The sequence below is a fragment of the Rhinatrema bivittatum genome, chromosome 1 (assembly GCF_901001135.1).
Source record: "Rhinatrema bivittatum chromosome 1, aRhiBiv1.1, whole genome shotgun sequence".
In the NCBI taxonomy this organism is placed as follows: domain Eukaryota; kingdom Metazoa; phylum Chordata; class Amphibia; order Gymnophiona; family Rhinatrematidae; genus Rhinatrema; species Rhinatrema bivittatum.
In genome coordinates this window covers 369,360,866-369,379,750 of record NC_042615.1, presented here as the reverse complement: position 1 = coordinate 369,379,750, position 18,885 = coordinate 369,360,866, and the positions used below count along the sequence as shown (strand labels likewise).

At 45.8% G+C, this 18,885-nt stretch overlaps 1 protein-coding gene across 1 annotated transcript in view; it reads right to left on the bottom strand.

Moving 5' to 3' along the window:
- TECRL (trans-2,3-enoyl-CoA reductase like) overlaps positions 1-18,885 on the bottom strand; it is a 423,008-nt gene that overhangs the window by 182,517 nt on the left and 221,606 nt on the right. The window contains exon 8 of the mRNA XM_029600902.1: positions 8,883-8,926. Coding sequence (XP_029456762.1) covers positions 8,883-8,926 — 44 coding nt within the window. The remainder of the gene's footprint in view (positions 1-8,882; positions 8,927-18,885) is intronic.

Genomic DNA, 18,885 nt, shown 5'->3' with positions numbered 1-18,885 from the left:
CCCTGACCCCCCGCTGGACCTCCAGGAACTTTTGGCCAGCTTGTGGGGGGCCTCCTGACCCCCACGAGACTTGCCAAAAGTCCAGCGGGGGTCCGGAAGGACCTCCTGCCGTCCAATCTTTTTCGTCTATGGCCGCCGCCATTTTTCGGCGCCATTTTGGAAAATGGCGCCGGCTGAAGACGACAAGATTCAGAGCAGGAGCCCGTTCCGGACCGCTGCCGTTCCGGACCGCCGCTGGACCCGCAGGTTATTTAAGTTATTTGGGGGGGGTTCGGGTGGGTGGGTTTTAGGGGGTTTTAATGTGCCGGTTTTTCGATTTTTCGATTTTTCGATTTTTCACGATTTTTAACGATTTTTCACGATATTTTACCCCCCCAAACGGCAACAATACGATTCCCTCCCCCTCCCAGCCGAAATCGATCGTTAAGACGATCGAGGACATGATTCACATCCCTAGGAACCAGCACTGTTTGCACTAAGGATTTGTAAATTATTTCAGATCGAATAAACAGAGAAATAGAAGGTCCAGGGAACAGAAATGGCTGATTGGGTGAAGCATTAAACTATGATTTAGTTCAATAAGTTCAAAGCTCCTTATTGACTCTCCAGATGATCTTGGGAATGCCACTTTTGTTCCTTGTGCCAATGCGACCCGGTTTGCTTTCTCTCTATTTGAACTGCCCAGTCAGCAAATTTTAAAAGCTTCTTTCCATGAAATTTGTGGTTCAATGAGCTGTTCTGTTGAATAGAAAACCTTCCTGCCTTACACCCTAAAGATTCTGAGATCCATGTTCATTGGCGCAATTGTACTGCTGAACATATCCAGCTATTTTAAAGTTAGCTGGATAAATTATTTATCTGACTTACTTCATAAATATCTATGGGTTATCCAGATAGCTTATCCTGCTAACTCAGTTCTTCCCCATTAAACTCATTCTCCCACAACTTAGCTGGATAAATACTTAGCTGGATAAGTATTGATCCTGCTAAGTGGTAGTTGTTGACCATGGTTGAATATTTAAAAAGCACCACTTAGCCAGAACAATTGGAACATCCAGCTAAGCGATGATGAATATGGTCTTCACTGTAGTTAGAAATATCTTCTTTTTCCGAAAACAATAACATTGTTATGACCAGTAATCAGCATGGCACATTTATTGAGATTATATCATTTCTGAAGCATGTGTGAGATAGTATATAATTCTAGACTAATATTCAGAAAAGACAATTTTGTTAACAAACTTTTAGAGCCCAATATTCAAAAGTAACTTAATTAGCTAAGTAGAACTTATCTAATTGGCATGTGATGAATATCCAGTTACGTTCAGTGACCTCCACTTAGCCAGATAAGTTACTTATAAATTACTTATAAGTTACTTATCCAGCTAAGTAGATAGCTGGATAACTCAGGGGTGGAGAATGGCCAGATCAGGGTTGTGCTACTTATCCGGCTAACTTATCCAGATAAATGCCAGTATTCAGACTTATCTGTTTATGTTAAACAGGTAAATAAGAGCTGCCATAAAGCAGGTTTAACTTAGCAGGATGATACTTCCCCAGCTAAGTAGCAACAAATATGGGGATATTCAGCAGCATAACTGTGCTCTGAATCCAATTTACTGTAGGTTAACCAGATAAATCTTATCCAGCTAACTTACATATCCATTTAGCTTTTAATATCTACCATTTTATGTTTTATTTCATTGTATTTTAAAACTGTATTGTCTTCTTTTTATTCCTTCACTTTTTTCCTTTTATCCTAATCTCTTTCATGATATCCTTTCTCAATTAGTCCCTCCTCCTCTTTCTCCTCTAACGTCCCATCACACCCTCATTTCTCAAATTTCTTCCCTTCTGCAGTATTTCAGCGTAGTTTTCAATCCTCTATCTCCCTCAATTTATCCCTTGTTTTTTCCTCCAGTAACTTGTTATGGTTATGAGGTGTTAGAGTGGATTCTTGGCTACTGTGGTGATGGCCACTCCCATGTGGAGGAGCCCCGTGAGAACCGCAGTACTAGGCTAGACCCCTTACACACAGACACAGAGAAGTTGTATTTATTGTACAGCTCGATGGTACTGCCCGGGGAGCGGGCAGCAGTGAAGGTAACCCAGCAGAAGTAGTCCAGGGATCCTCAGTAGAGGAGACCAGTCTCAAACTCAAGTACATGATAGGCAGTGTGGTGTATCAGGGACAGGTCCTGGATGTAGACACAGAGCACTGAAGCTGAAGGTGAGACAGACTGAAAGGGTTAGTACTCACTGAAGCAGAAAGCTGTATTGTTGAAGGTCCTGGCAGGCAGAAATTGTTCAGATTAGGGAGAGCAGGCCCTCGAGGCGCGAGTACACGGTATCCCAAGATAGGTACCTGAAATAGAGCAGAAGGGCTGCCGAGGAGGGTTCAGGCCTCGTTTTCGGCCCGCCACTGGAAATAGCATATTTCCCATGGTTCGGGCCTTTGAAATTCAGGGGGACTAACTCCCATTAGTCCACACTAACCCAAAAACGAATGTTTCCCAAAATTTCAGTCTAGTCCATGTTACCATTGCTAATGGCAGTGGCTATTCTCTAAGGGGCGGATTTTAAAAGGAGCGCGAATAGCCTACTTTTGTTTGCGCTCCAGGCGCAAACAAAAGTACGCTGGATTTTAGTAGATACGCGCGGAGCCGCGCGTATCTGCTAAAACCTGGATCGGCGCGTGCAAGGCTATGGATTTTGTATAGCCGGCGCGCGCCGAGCCGCGCAGCCTACCCCCGTTCCCTCCAAGGCCGCTCCGAAATTGGAGCGGCCTTGGAGGGAATCCTCTAACGCCCTCCCCTCACCTTCCCCTCCCTTCCTCTACCTAACCCACCCGCCCGGCCCTGTCTACACCTCCCCCTTACCTTTCTCCGGGGATTTACGCCTCCCGGAGGGAGGCGTAAATCCCCGCGCGCGAGCGGGCCTCCTGCGCGCCGGGCAGCGACCTGGGGGCGGGTACGGAGGGCGCGGCCATGCCCCTGGACCGCCCCGGGCCGTCGCCACGCCCCCGTACCCGCCCCCAAAACGCTGCCGACACGCCCCCGAAACGCCGTGACGACCGGGCCCGCCCCCCGACACGCCCCCGACACGCCCCCCTCAGAGAACCCCGGGACTTACGCGAGTCCCGGGGCTCTGCGCGCGCCGGTAGGCCTATGTAAAATAGGCTTACCGGCGCAGGGCCCTGCTCGCCTAAATCCGCCCGGTTTTGGGCGGATTTAGGCGAGCAGGGCTCTGAAAATCCGCCCCTAAGTGAAAATAGCAGGTAATGGACTTCTCCTCCAAGAACTTATCCAATCCTTTTTTAAACACCGCTATACTAACTGCACTAACCACATCCTCTGGCAACAATTCCAGAGTTTAATTGTGCGTTGAGTAAAAAAGAACTTTCTCCTATTAGATTTAAATGTGCCCCAAGTTAACTTCATGGAGTGCCCCCTAGTCTTTCTACTATCCGAAAGAGTAAATAACCGATTCACATCTACCCGTTCTAGACCTCTCATAATTTTAAACATCTCTATCATATCCCCCCTCAGCCGTCTCTTCTCCAAGCTGAAAAGTCCTAACCTCTTTAGTCTTTCCTCATAGGGGAGCTGTTCCATTCCCCTTATCATTTTGGTAGCCCTTCTCTGTACCTTCTCCATCGCAATTATATCTTTTTTGAGATGCGGCGACCAGAATTGTACACAGTATTCAAGGTGCGGTCTCACCATGGATCGATACAGAGGCATTATGACACTTTCTGTTTTATTCACCATTCGCTTCCTAAGAATTCCCAACACTCTGTTTGCTTTTTTGACTGCCGCAGCACACTGAACCGACGATTTCAATGTGTTATCCTCTATGACTCCTTGATCTCTTTCTTGGGTTGTAGCACCTAATATGGAACCCAACATTGTCTAATTATAGCATGGATTATTTTTACTTATATGCATCAGCTTGCACTTATCCACATTAAATTTCATCTGCCATTTGGATGCCCAATTTTCCAGTCTCACAAGGTCTTCCTGCAATTTATCACAATCTGCTTGTGATTTAACTACTCTGAACAATTTTGTGTCATCTGCTAATTTGATTATCTCACTCGTCATATTTCTTTCCAGATCATTTATAAATATATTGAAAAGTAAGGGTCCCAATACAGATCCCTGAGGCACTCCACTGTCCACTCCCTTCCACTGAGAAAATTGTCCATTTAATCCTACTCTCTGTTTCCTGTCTTTTAGCCAGTTTGCAATCCATGAAAGGACATCGCCACCTATTCCATGCCTTTTTACTTTTCCTAGAAGCCTCTCATGAGGAACTTTGTCAAACGCCTTCTGAAAATCCAAGTATACTACATCTACCGGTTCACCTTTATCCATGTGTTTATTAACTCCTTCAAAAAAGTGAAGCAGATTTGTGAGGCAAGACTTGCCCTTGGTAAGCCATGCTGACTTTGTTCCATTAAACCATGTCTTTCTAGATGTTCTGTGATTTTGATGTTTATAACACTTTCCACTATTTTTTCTGGCACTGAAGTCAGTAGCATTGGGTGTAAGTGAGGCCGTTCATGGGGCATCCTGTGGCCAGCCAAAGCATTACACAACAAAGGAGTAGTGATTTACTGATTATATACAAAAAAAAGTTTAAATGAGTTCCTACTACAATCCCTCCTCCTTACAAGGTGATTGTTCTTGCATTAAAGAAATTCATTATGCTGTATGTCTGATTAATTTTCCCCTGGTCTGATGACCACAACCATTCTCCTCTGATTGAATTGCTTTCTTCTATTGCTATGAACTCAAAACGTTTACTACTTGGTGAGTTTAATTTGCATGTAGACCAATTTCCTCAATTACTTGCATGTGAAACCATTCTAGATCTATTAATTTTGTCAGAATCTCATTTTGTTTTGAAAATCAATTTTAAAAAAAGTCATTCATTGGGTCTAGGCTTTGGCCCAAGGCCATGGACTCATCTTGGAGTAAGATAAGACTGGTACCTCGCTTAGGCATAGGCTGTGGCCCAATACCAGGGTCCCGGCCTAGCCTTGGGCCTGACACCAGGACCTCTGCCAAGCCCCAGGTCCCAAAAATTTTGCTAAGGCCAGAAAAATTCCCAGCATTCATTTACATGTTCCATCAGGTATCTGAAGGTGCAACAAGGCCATGGCATGACCTGGGGCCCAGCATGGAGACCGGGTTCAGGCACAGGGGCCTTGGACCAAGACCAGTACTGATGCTGGGACCCAGCCAGAGGCCAGATCGTGACACTTGGGCCAGGGCCTGTGTCAGGGCCTGGACCCATACCTGATGCTGGGACCCAGTTCAGACACCAGATCCCATTGTCTGAGCCTCAGCCTGGGCAGGGCCCATACCAGAGGCCATATCCCAAAGCTTGGCCCTTGGCCTAGGCAAGGACCCTGGTGAAGAACTGACACTGGAGTCTGGGTTCCAATGCCTGGTTCCAAGCCCAGGTCTGATGCTGGGGCCTTAGTCCAGGGTCAGGCCCAGGCCTTGTAGGTTCTCCTCATCTTCTTTCTTCTTTCTTCAAAGGACACTGTCCATTGCCATACACCAAAATGGCATACTTGGTAGAGTAGGATGTTTCAGAGTTAATTTACTCCAGCTCGTTCCCAGTGAATAGCATTATTTGAAGAAAGAAGAAAGAAGATGAAGCGGGGTTGGGCCTTGGCTTGAGCCTGGGGCCCAGGCATCAGTTTCTAGCCTCCATATCGGGCCTCCAGCATCAAGTCTGGGCCCAGGCCCTGGTCTAGGCTGAGGCCCAAGTATTGGGACCTGGCCCCCAGACTATGCCATAGTGTCGGGACCAAACCTCCAAGCCTGAGCCTTGAAAGTGCCTAGGCCAAGTTTGAGGTGACATACAATTTCCTAGGCCTATGCAAGGCCGACGTTTCAGTCTGGGCCATGGTCTCTACATCAGATCCACCCCAGACTGGGTAAGTAGGGGCCAGTGAGGATCCTGGCCCTGGCATTTTTTTGGTGGAAGGGATGGGTGGTGGGGACAGGAGACTTTGGGAGACCCATTTTCCTTTTATTTTCCTGTTTGGTTTTTTTTTAAGTTTATTTTGATTTTTTAAATGAAATAAACATTAAATGAAACCACATTTGTAGGGGAAATCCCCTCCAAAAATGAAACAAAAAACTAAACAAAATTTTTTCGGTATAGCCCTAGTATTAATTATTCTTTCCATATCTTTGCAAATACAAGTGAGAACCACTGTACAATCATGTTTTGCGAAACTCAAATTGCTATATCATCTCAAACCACTCCTTGACCCTGCTGATTTTAGAACAGTTCTTTAATCATTAGTTTTTTCTTCACTTGACTAATGTGATTCTTCTACACTGGACTTCCCATATAACATAATCAGACCATTACAAATTGTTCAAAATGCTGCAGCCTGCCTTCTGACTGGTAAAAGCATTCATGATCACATATCCCCAATTTTACAATCACTGTATTGGCTTCCCATTCATTGGAGAGTATAATACAAATTAGCTGTTCTAATTCACAATCTCTCAAACAATGTCAATTCAGCATGGATCAGCACTAATTTATGACACTACACTCCCAGAAGATCACTTTGCCTTTCTAGTCAACATCCTTTAGATGGGGCACAATTACGCCCCACGCGCAAACGAGCATTCTCTATGTATGGCCCCGCCCTTTGGAATGTATTCCCTACACAGTTCCGCAGCATAGTTGACTTGAAAGAATTTTAAAAAAGGCTTTGAAAATATTTTTATTCAGCACAACATTTCCATCTGTAAATGGACAACAGCTCTAAAATACAGTCCTGCAAATTTTAAGTAAGCACCAGTATTGCAGAATTGTTTGTTTTTGATGTACTAGTACCTTGTTCTATGGTTTGATATGTTATTCTTTTTTTTTTAGGGATGTTTTAATGTAACCTGCCCTGAACGTTGGAGGGCATGGGCAATAAGAAATTTACATCAATAAATAAATAAATAAATAAACAAATAGAAAAGTACATAATTTTGTAAGTAGGGATGTGCATTTGTTTTCATAGTTAATGCATGCAAATACTTTACTCACACAAACTTAGAGTTTATGAAGGTAATTATCAAAGATTTACACACGGATTGCATGGGAAAAATTAGCATATATGCACCTAAGTAGCATGCAGGCATCTCTATGCTATTTCAGAAACCTTGAGAATATGTGTGTGTGCTTGCAGTGTTATGTGTAGGTAAGTGGAGGAAGAAAAGGGGTGGTTTAGGGGCATTCCAGAAATATGTGCATAAGTTGCTTTGTTGTAAGCAAAATAAGCACATTCACTACTGCACTTGTCCATAAGCTTTTACACCTGTTAATTGACTTGCACAATTGAAATCAGACTTGTCTTTTGCCTGTAATTTTTGGGATGGGAGGTCTGGGTAAATGGGTGGGGGTTCAGGGTGAAGTGCTGGAGGCTCTCGATGGACTGAAGGAGGACTTGCCGAACTTCTGATTCCAAGTATGCACGCAAGTAGAACTTTCCAGAAGTGGAGTATATGCTTATTCTATAAAATATCTGCCACCTCATTTGTGGGTTACTATGTGAATTGTTGCAATTATTATGTGTATATATAAAATGTGTAGAGGAAAAATGTGTGCTCCTGAATTACATATAGATGGACATACTTTTGGGGCAGAAATAAGTTGTATGTTATAAATGGCTCCCACCACACAGTTTATAAAATACTAGCATACATCTCTTTCGTGGGCACACTTAAAGGTGCAAATGGTGTACTTTAGGCTGTTTTGAAAACTGGGGTTGATGCAGGTGTGATTTATGTGGATAAAATTCATTTCCAAAAGCAAATTACCTGAACTAAAAGAATGAACCAAAAACATTATGATCCAAATGAGCAAACCAAACTTAAAATATTTTGTATGTACATCCCTACTTATAAGCCGCTAATTCTAGGATGTGTAATAAATGAGGTAGGAATATGGTTTTGGATGAAATAGGGTACCTATGCTGGAGGGGGGTGTGTGTTAAATGAGGTTAGGGTAGTGTTGTCTTTGGACAGTGGATATGGATGTACTGATTATATAAAAAATGTCAGTAGGGTTATAGAAATGTAGATATATTGGGCTGGATTTTCAAAAGGTTACGCGCGTAAATCCAGAGGCCTGGTGACACGCGTAAAGCCCCAGCGACATGCGTAAAGCCCCGGCGACATGTGTAAAGCCCCGGGATGCTTGTAAGTCATGGGGCTTTACAAAAGGGGCGGTCCGGGGTGGGGCGGGGCAGTCTGGGGGCAGGGGCATGTCCAGAGGCCTCTGCATGGCTGCTGGGCTGAGGATTGCACGCTGGCAGTCGGCTGGTGCACGCAACTTACTTCAACCCCAGGGCTGAAGTAAGTTTTAAAACAAAAAAAAGAAAGCATCAAAGATAGGGGGGAAAGGGCGGGGGAGGTACAGGAAGGGAAGGGAAGGTGGGATGGGCGGTAGGGAATGGGGGAAGGCAGCGAGGCTCAGATAGGGCTTGGTGCACGCAAGGTGCACAATTGTGCACCCCCTTGCACATGCCGACCCCGGATTTTATAACATGCGTGCGCATGTTATAAAATTGGGAGTACATGTGCGCGCGCCGAGTAGTGCATGCAAATGTAGGCCACGCACGTATGTTTTAAAATCCGTCCCATTGTTTTTTTTTTTACTGTATTTGTAAATTTTTGTTATTGCTGTATGTCATTTTGTATTTGTAATTACAGAAAAAGTTGAGTTATTATTCTATTATATATTAAATGAAAATAAGTTAAATAAGGAAAATTAACAAAGATGAACACCAATGAAAATAATTATACATTTTTGTCTTTTAATAGTTAAATTAAATAGCAGTTTTGTATACATACCAAAAAAGTGAAGAGAGGCAGGAATATCTGTCTGTTTCCAAATGCTATAAAACAATTATAATGAGACACATATTAGGCATGTTTTGAATATAAAATTATATTTTCATTTTGATACTGTAAAGTAGGGATGTGAATCGTTTTCCATATCGTCTTAACGATAGAAATCGTGTGGCAGGGCAAGAAAATCGTCTTAGGCACGATTTTTTAGTTAAAAAATCGTTAAAAATCGTTTTTTCCGATTAGTGCGCACTAACTCGAGTTAGTGCGCACTAACTGGGAGTTAGTGCGCACTAACTGAAAATGATACAATTTGACACTTTTCAGGTCAGTTAAGGTCAGTTTAGGAATGAATATGTATTCCTATTGGCTGCCCTCTTATTTATTCATGTTACCAAGTTTCCTACTGACAGTATATGGGGGATGGGAAATGGAAACAGTTGGTAGCTTGACAAAACAAGTAATGTGATCAGTCAATGTGACTAGAACTTGTGCCCTAACCCTGATACCAGGGGTATTGTGATCTTCCTGCACACAGTGCCCTATCCCTATTAATACCAGGGGTGTTGTGATCTTCCTGCACACAGTGCCCTATTCCTGATACTGGGGGTGTTGTGATCTTCCTGCACACAGTGCCCTATTCCTGATACCGGGGGTGTTGTGATCTTCTTGCACACATCCCGATATCAGGGATAGGGCACTGCGTGCAGGAAGATCACAACACTCCTGGTATTAATAGGGATAGGGCACTGCATGCAGGAAGATCACAACACCCCTGGTATCAGGGATAAGGCACTGTGTGCAGGAAGATCACAATACCCCGGAGGAGTGAGGGTCAGGCAGCTCCCCCCTGTCTGTGAAGCCAGCCTCTCACTAGTAATGCAGGGAGGGAGCTGTCTCAGACTTCACCATCCTCCCCCCCCCCCCCCTTACCCACACACCATTCACTAGCTGGGACATGGGGGAAGTCAGGAGTGAGGGTCAGGCAGCTCCCCCCTGTCTGTGAAGCCAGCCTCTCACTAGTAATGCAGGGAGGGAGCTGTCTCAGACTTCACCATCCACCCCCCCCACCCCCCTCACCCACACACCATTCACTAGCTGGGACATGGGGGAAGTCAGGAGTGAGGGACAGGCAGCTCCCCCCTGTCTGTGAAGCCAGCCTCTCACTAGTAATGCAGGGAGGGAGCTGTCTCAGACTTCACCATCCTCCCCCCCCCCCCTCACCCACACACCATTCCCTAGCTGGGACATGGGGGAAGTCAGGAGTGAGGGTCAGGCAGCTCCCCCCTGTCTGTGAAGCCAGCCTCTCACTAGTAATGCAGGGAGGGAGCTGTCTCAGACTTCACCATCCTCCCCCCCCCCCTCACCCACACACCATTCACTAGCTGGGACATGGGGGAAGTCAGGAGTGAGGGTCAGGCAGCTCCCCCCTGTCTGTGAAGCCAGCCTCTCACTAGTAATGCAGGGAGGGAGCTGTCTCAGACTTCACCATCCACCCCCCCCCTCACCCACACACCATTCACTAGCTGGGACATGGGGGAAGTCAGGAGTGAGGGACAGGCAGCTCCCCCCTGTCTGTGAAGCCAGCCTCTCACTAGTAATGCAGGGAGGGAGCTGTCTCAGACTTCACCATCCTCCCCCCCCCCCCCTCACCCACACACCATTCACTAGCTGGGACATGGGGGAAGTCAGGAGTGAGGGTCAGGCAGCTGCCCCCTGTCTGTGAAGCCAGCCTCTCACTAGTAATGCAGGGAGGGAGCTGTCTCAGACTTCACCATCCTCCCCCCCCCCTCACCCACACACCATTCACTAGCTGGGACATGGGGGAAGTCAGGAGTGAGGGTCAGGCAGCTCCCCCCTGTCTGTGAAGCCAGCCTCTCACTAGTAATGCAGGGAGGGAGCTGTCTCAGACTTCACCATCCTCCCCCCCCCCTCACCCACACACCATTCACTAGCTGGGACATGGGGGAAGTCAGGAGTGAGGGTCAGGCAGCTCCCCCCTGTCTGTGAAGCCAGCCTCTCACTAGTAATGCAGGGAGGGAGCTGTCTCAGACTTCACCATCCTCCCCCCCCCCTCACCCACACACCATTCACTAGCTGGGACATGGGGGAAGTCAGGAGTGAGGGTCAGGCAGCTCCCCCCTGTCTGTGAAGCCAGCCTCTCACTAGTAATGCAGGGAGGGAGCTGTCTCAGACTTCACCATCCTCCCCCCCCCCCCCCTCACCCACACACCATTCACTAGCTGGGACATGGGGGAAGTCAGGAGTGAGGGTCAGGCAGCTCCCCCCCTGTCTGTGAAGCCAGCCTCTCACTAGTAATGCAGGGAGGGAGCTGTCTCAGACTTCACCATCCTCCCCCCCCCCTCACCCACACACCATTCACTAGCTGGGACATGGGGGAAGTCAGGAGTGAGGGTCAGGCAGCTCCCCCCTGTCTGCAAAGCCAGCCTCTCACTAGTAATGCAGGGAGGGAGCTGTCTCAGACTTCACCATCCTCCCCCCCCCCCCCACCCCACACACCATTCACTAGCTGGGACATGGGGGAAGTCAGGAGTGAGGGTCAGGCAGCTCCCCCCTGTCTGTGAAGCCAGCCTCTCACTAGTAATGCAGGGAGGGAGCTGTCTCAGACTTCACCATCCTCCCCCCCCCCCCTCACCCACACACCATTCACTAGCTGGGACATGGGGGAAGTCAGGAGTGAGGGTCAGGCAGCTCCCCCCTGTCTGTGAAGCCAGCCTCTCACTAGTAATGCAGGGAGGGAGCTGTCTCAGACTGGTATCAGGGTTAGGGCACTGTGTGCAGGAAGATCACAACACTCCTGGTATTAATAGGGATAGGGCACTGTAAGAGATGACTGTAGTAGATTGAATAAAGATCTGATGTTTCTGCTCTCCTCACACCAAACAAAAACAACACACAAGCAGAGAAGCCCTTCTTACAAAGCTGAGCTAGTGAGTTAAGTAGGAGGAAAAGTAAACATACTGGTGCCAGTGTGGCTACTTAAAAAATACACTTACCAACAATAAATTACATATATTTGAACTGTGTACAGTTCCAGCCAGGACCACCTTTCTAAAATGCACAGTGATTGGCAAATTCAACATGCACTAGCATTTCAGGTGCCTGCTAACAAAAATAATAAACAAACAAGTTCTAGTCACGTGAGTGCTGATCATTACATTACTTTTTTTGTCAAGCTTCCAACTGTTTCCATTTCACATCCCCCCAACCATATTGGTAACATCAATAGATAAGAGCACAGCCAGCCAATAGGAATACATACATACATATTCATTCCTAAGTGACCTTTACTGACCTGGGAAGTGTGAACACTTTGTTTCATTTTCTGTTGGTGTTCGTTAGTTTCCAGTTCCATTTCCCATCCCCCCAACCATCACCTCAGTGGTAACCTTGGTAACATCAATAGATAAGAGGGCAGCCAGCCAATAGGAACACATATTCATTCCTAACTGACCTTCAGTGACCTGGAAAGTGTTTATTTGTATCATTTTCAGTTAGTGCGCACTAAATCGAGTTAGTGCGCACTAACGGGGAGTTAGTGCGCACTAACTCGAGTTAGTGCGCACTAACACGATTTAACGATTTTTAACGATAAATCGTTAGAATTTCTATTGTATCGTGTTCTATAACGATTTAAGACGATATAAACATTATCGGACGATAATTTTAATCGTTGAAAAACGATTCACATCCCTACTGTAAAGTGTCTACTATCCCAAATTCCTTTATCCATAATCTCTTATTATTTGGAAGAGAATTTACTTTGAACCATGTTCCATTATCTGGGAAAATGTCTTATCCAAAATTTGGTTGGCATCATATGTTAATCTGGAAAACTCCTCAACATATGGAAATCTTTTACCAGAAAATGACCTTATCTGGAGCTTCCATTATCTGGACAAATATATGAGCTATAGAAGTTTGGCCCTAATTATTCCTGATCAAATGTGCTCTATTGATTATATATATATTTATATTTACAATGGGGTACATTTCAAAACATAGCATGTGCGCGCGCGCGTACTTTTGTTCGCACACCAGGCGTAGCCACGCGTATCTTATAAAATCCGGGGTCGGCGCGCAAGGGGTTGCACATTTGAGCAACTTGTGCGTGCCGAGCCTTGCGCGCGCTGCCCTACCCTTCCTCTACCTAACCCCCCCCCAGCCCTATCTAACCCCCCCAGCTCTATCACGAAAGTTAAGCCTGCTCGAAGCAGGCGTAACTTTGCGTGTGCCGGGACGGCTGCCGCGCTCCTTGTTCCGATCTGGGGGCTGGTCCGGAGGCTGCGGCCATGCCCCAGAACACCCCCGGGCCAAAACCACGCCCGCGGCACCGCCCCCGGATGACGCGCTGAATGCGTCATGCCCCCTCGACACGCCCTCCAATGAGCGCGCCAACCGCGTCACGCCCCCCGACATGCCCACCCCAAGAAAGCCCCGAGGCTTTGTGCGTGCCAGAAGCCTATGCAATATAGGCTCAGCGCACACAGGGGCATTTTTAAAGGGTTACGTGCATACCTTATGCACGTAACCCTTTTAAAATCCGGCCCAATATGTTTTACAGTTACTTGGGCATAGGTTTTCAAGTTTAATTCTACAATGATTATAAGAAATTAACATAACACTGGGGTAGATTTTATAATTCTACGCACGCGCGTATCTTATAAAATCTGGGGTTGGCACGCGCTGCCCGTTCCCTCCGAGGCCGCTCGTACCTTATGCGCGTAACCCTTTTAAAATCCGGCCCACTCTGTCCACAACAGGAGAATACTGCATAATTTGGTGGTTTTATATATGGCAAAATAATTTAAAATTCTGATCATGGTAATATGTAAGGAACAAAATCTTGCTGCAGTTTCTTCTAGAAGACAAAGGCATCTTTTTTTTTTTTTTCATTTGATGCAATTTTCAAACTGTCCACAATGGGGCAAAGTCTGTGGAGGCTTTTTACCAATAGACTTTGCCCCAATTTTTAAAGTACAAAAACTTGCATAAGTTTGCTTTATAAAATCTACACCCATGATATTCAGTTTTGTGTTTTGTGTGTTTTTTTTTGTTTTTTTTTTACAAACTTGGTTTTCCTGGTCTGAAATATTTGAATTTTTATGTATCTGTTTAAAAGCTGAAAGCAGACAAGACTGAAGTGATTATTCTAAGCAGGTTTCCCCTGTCTGATGCTCCATTGGTTTTCACTTTTAAGGAACATGAACTACAAATATTGTCTCACCTATGGAATCTTGGGGTCATCCTTGACAGTAATCTGTCTATGTGCGTACAAATGAAATCTGTGATCAAGTCAGCTTTCTTTAAATTGTGCATGATCCGAAGAGTGAAACCTTTATTGGACTCGCAGAATTTCCACACCATCATTCAGACCTTTGTATTTTCAGGTATTAATTATTGTAATATGCTACACATTGATCTCTCAGCAAATTCCTTGAGATCCCTGCATATGGTGCAAACTCCTGTGGCCTGAATACTAACTGGAGCTAGAATACATGACCTCATTAAACCTGTGCTTTTCTCTCTCTCTACTGGCTTTCCATGCAAAGGAGAATTAAAATCAAACATGCTTATCCATAAGCTTTTAAAATAATGTCTCTGCCTCATGTAGAACAGGGATGTGCAGGGGTAAAAAATTCAATTTGTTTTTCTTTTCTTAGGGACTTTTTCCCCTACAAATTTCAATACCCAGCCGAGGCCTAGGCCGTTGCCAGGGCCTCGGCTGGGTACTGATTCCTGGGCCTCTGTCCAGGCCAAGGCCTGGGCCCAGACCTGAAAACAGACTAGAGACAAGGTCTCGACAACTGGGCCTGGCCTGGAGCCAGGGTCTCATGCCTGGTCCTGAGCTTAGAGACCAGTTCCCAAAGCATGGTCCTTGGCACAGGATCAGGCCCAGGCCAGAAGGCTGGAGAACTGGCCATCTAGGCCTTCTTCTTTTCTTCTTTCTTCTTCAAATGGCTGCATCCACTAGGGATAAGTCAGAGTAAATTAACTCTGGTGCGTCCTCCTCAGCAGAAGGCATCATTTTGATGTACGGCAATTCAATTAACTGTTGAGAGCCTTGGCCTACGCACTAGGCAAGAACCAGGCCTCGGGCCTAAACATAAGCCTGATGGGATATTTTGGCCAAATTAAACAAATAGGCTTTGTTTAATTCGGGGGACCCTGAAATTAATTTTGGACCATATTTGTTGCATTTTTAAAATTAGGTTAAAATGAATGCACATCCCTAATTTATAGTCCAGTATATTTTTTGAGATCTGCCCAGGAACGCTTACTAGAAGTACCCTCCAACTGATTGGCCCATCTTGATGAAACTCATGATCGAGCCTTTTACATTGCAGGCCCACTATACTGGAATACTCTACCCATGCACATATAGCGGTAGATTTTAAAAGGTGCATGCGTGCATTCATGTGCACACGCTTCCCGACGCGCACACATGGATGTGCCGATTTTATAATCCATGCGGGTATGTGTATACGGCATGTGAAAGGGAGGTGCACTTTTGCAAAGTCCACATGGTGATGCAATCAGCACTTCCTCAGTTCCCTCCCAGTCTGCTCCAATTAAGGAGCGGACTGGAAGGGAACTTCTCTAACCCCTACCCCCTCTTCCCCTCTCCTCCCGATCCCTTAAACTCTACTTTTCACTTTTTTCTTTTATGTTTTGCAACTTGCATCAGCTCCCAAGCTGAAGTAATTTGCGTGTGCCGGCAACCAATGGCACAGCCCTGCCCTGCCCCCCGGCCCACCCCTTCCAGGAAGCCCGTCACTTGAGCATGTACCGGCCTTTATGTGCGTGGCCGTGCCTCTTGGAAAATTCGCCCAGTACGCACAAGGCCCGGCCACACCCATAAAGGCCAGATTTAAAGGCACAGGCGTTTTAATACGAAAGTGTATAACCTCGATAAAGTCTTTTTGGAATAGTGCTTAAAATTATTTTGTGTAAGCAGGTCAAGAATAGAATTAGTTGCCTGTATTCAGTACACAAGGGGCCGGATTTTAAAAGGGTTACGCGCATAAGTTATGCACGTAACCCTTAAAAAAGGCCCTTGCATGCGCCGAGCCTATTTTGCATAGGCTCGGTGGCACGCGTAAGTCCCGGGGCTTTGCAAAGGGGGTGTGTTGGGGGCGAGTCAAGCGGGCGGCGCAAATTTCGGGGTGGGGCGGGAGGCGTGTCAGGGGCGTGACGCCGGCCCGGGGGCATGGTTGAGGCATCCAGACCAGCCCCCGGGTCGGGAGATGGCACGCCAGCAGCCCGCTGGCGCGCGCAGTTTTACACCTGCCTCTGGCAGGCGTAAATCTACCGATAATGGTAGGGGGGGGTTTAGATAAGGCCAGGGGGGGGGGTGGGTTAGGGAGGGGAAGGGAGGGGAAGGTGAGGGGAGGCGGAAGGAAAGTTCCCTCCGAGGCCGCTCCAATTTCGACCCCTGTGACATAGTGAGGGCAAAGGCGGTAGGCTGCCAGTATTCAAAATGGCGCCGATCGCCATTGGGGGTCAGGAGGGTCAGGAGCGGCCTCGGAGGGAACTTTCCTTTGCCCTCCCCCCACCTTCCCCTACCTAACCCACCCCCCGGGCCCTATCTAAACCCCCCCTACCTCTATCACGAAAGTTATGCCTGCTCGAAGCAGGCATATCTTTGCGCGCGCCGGGCCGGCTGCCGCGCTCCATGTTCCGGTCTGGGGGCTGGTCCGGAGGCCACGGCTATGCCCCCGGAACGCCCCTGGGCCAAAACCGTACCCGCGGCGCCGCCCCCGAATGATGCGCTGAACGCGTCACGCCCCCTCGACACGCCCCCGATGATGCGCAGATCTCGGAACGCCCCCCAACATGCCCACCAGGAAAGTCCCGGGACTTACGCGCGTCCCGGGGCTTTGTGCGCGCCGGAAGCCTATGCAACATAGGCTCGATGCGCGTAGGGGGGGTTTGGGGCAGGTTTTCGGGGGGGGGTACGCGCGTTCCCCTTTGAAAATCTGGCCCTGTGTGTTGCACCAACCAATTCTTAATTTGAGAGGAGGAGATTTAGATAAATTGTTACTTCAATTAGAACAAAAGTATATTTTTGAGATCAACACTATAGAACCGAATGGTCTTAACTTAGAAGTTGAATACTCTGTTTTCCTATAATAATTGTATGCTGCTTTTAACATCATGGTTTAGGAAGTAACATACTTCAGGATTTGTCAGTTTTTTGGAGCAATCATGGTTTAATGGTTGATACCTTATTTTTATATGTATGATTTTACCATAAGATTTTACAATATGTTTTAATTTTTTTATTTATTTATTTTTTTTTGTCTGTTGTGCATACTGTTTACATTCAATAGGTTTTTTCCTACTTTCAGATTAGTGTGCAAACATGTATGTGGATCGATTTTATATTTCTTCTTTTTTTCTATCTGGAGCCTTCACATATGGGTACCTTTTTGATATGCCCACCTTACAGATATATGGCTGTTTAGTTTTCCCATATATTTTTAATATATTATTCTAATTTATTATAGTCCCAACTTATTTATTTTTTCTTTTAGTATAAGTTTATCAGCCATCCTTGTTAGGATCGTTAGCCCGTACTCTGAGCTGTCAGACACGAGTACTTTTTAGCCACACCCCCTTCACTTATTGACAGCATTTTTGGAGCAATTTTTTTGTGTTTTTAAAAGCCTTACCATTAGTCACATAAATGCTTGCGTTTAGGAAGGAGACCCATATGCCGCTTGAACGCACTAAAAAGCAAGTTTCAAAGTTTAATTTTATTTTTTAAAAAGTTGATTTTAGAGATTTAGAGCCACGATCGTTCCTTAGAGAAAGACTCTTAAACATATTATTAAAAGTTTTTGCCGCGTTTCTTAATGGTTGGCAGTTCTTAATATTAAACACATTAGCGGTTGCGGTTTAAAAGTGACTTATAAAGAGACCTTGTTTATTTATCTTTTATCTGCCATCCTTGATTGAATTGCGAGCCTGCACTTTGAGCTGTCAGATACGGGTACTTTTTAGTCACACCCCCTTCACTAATTGAAAGCGATTTTGGCGCGATTTTTAGTTTTTCAAAAAAGCCTTACCATTAGTTACATCAATGTTTGCATTTAGAAAGGAGACCCATACGCTGCTTGAACACACTAAAAGTAAGTTTCAAAGTATTAATTTTAGAGTCTTTTTAAAGTTAATTTTAGAGATTCAGAGTCGTGATCGATTCCTTATAGAAAGATTCTTATATATATTATTAAAAGATTTTACCGTGGTTCTTTGTTTGGCAGTTCTTAATATTATTTACATCAGCATTTGCGGCTCAGGGGAAACACATTTGTAGTTTGCATATAACTATTGACATTGTTTATTTTTCTACTGGCATTTAGAGACCTGGAGTCACGTTTAAATTAAAAAAACACGTATGAGTGATACTCAATATAAAAGGTAAATTATTCTATGTATTATGAGTATAGACCACAGGAATAATTTGTTTTATCATGGGCTCCTGCACTGCCGCTCTTTGGCATGTTGTATTTGATTGATTTCCTATCATAGTCATTTTTAGGTGAGCATTGCTACTTGGCCAGTGTTTCTACACTGACCATTTAGAGAGTATATTTTTAATATTATATACAAAGGTGTAGTTATACTAGGGATGTGCAGAGCAAAAGTTTATGTTCATAAGTCCATAAGTCGAAAGGGGGTCCCATTTGCGGTCAATATGGACATATGGAGAATTCCATAAGTTGAGTCTATGTCCATATGTGCAAATAAAAATTTAAACCCCTCACCCTCCTTAATCCCCCCCCCCCAAGACTTACCAAAACTCCCTGGTGGTCCAGTGGGGTCAGGATGCCATTTCTGACCTCCTTTGCAAGGAGCACGTGACGTCGGCGTCACGTCGGAGTGACGCAGCATCACGTGATTCCCCGCGGGTTCGCTCCGGGACCCTCGTTCGACCCAAAAGGAACTTTTGGCCAGCTTGGGGGTGTCAGGAGGCCCCCCC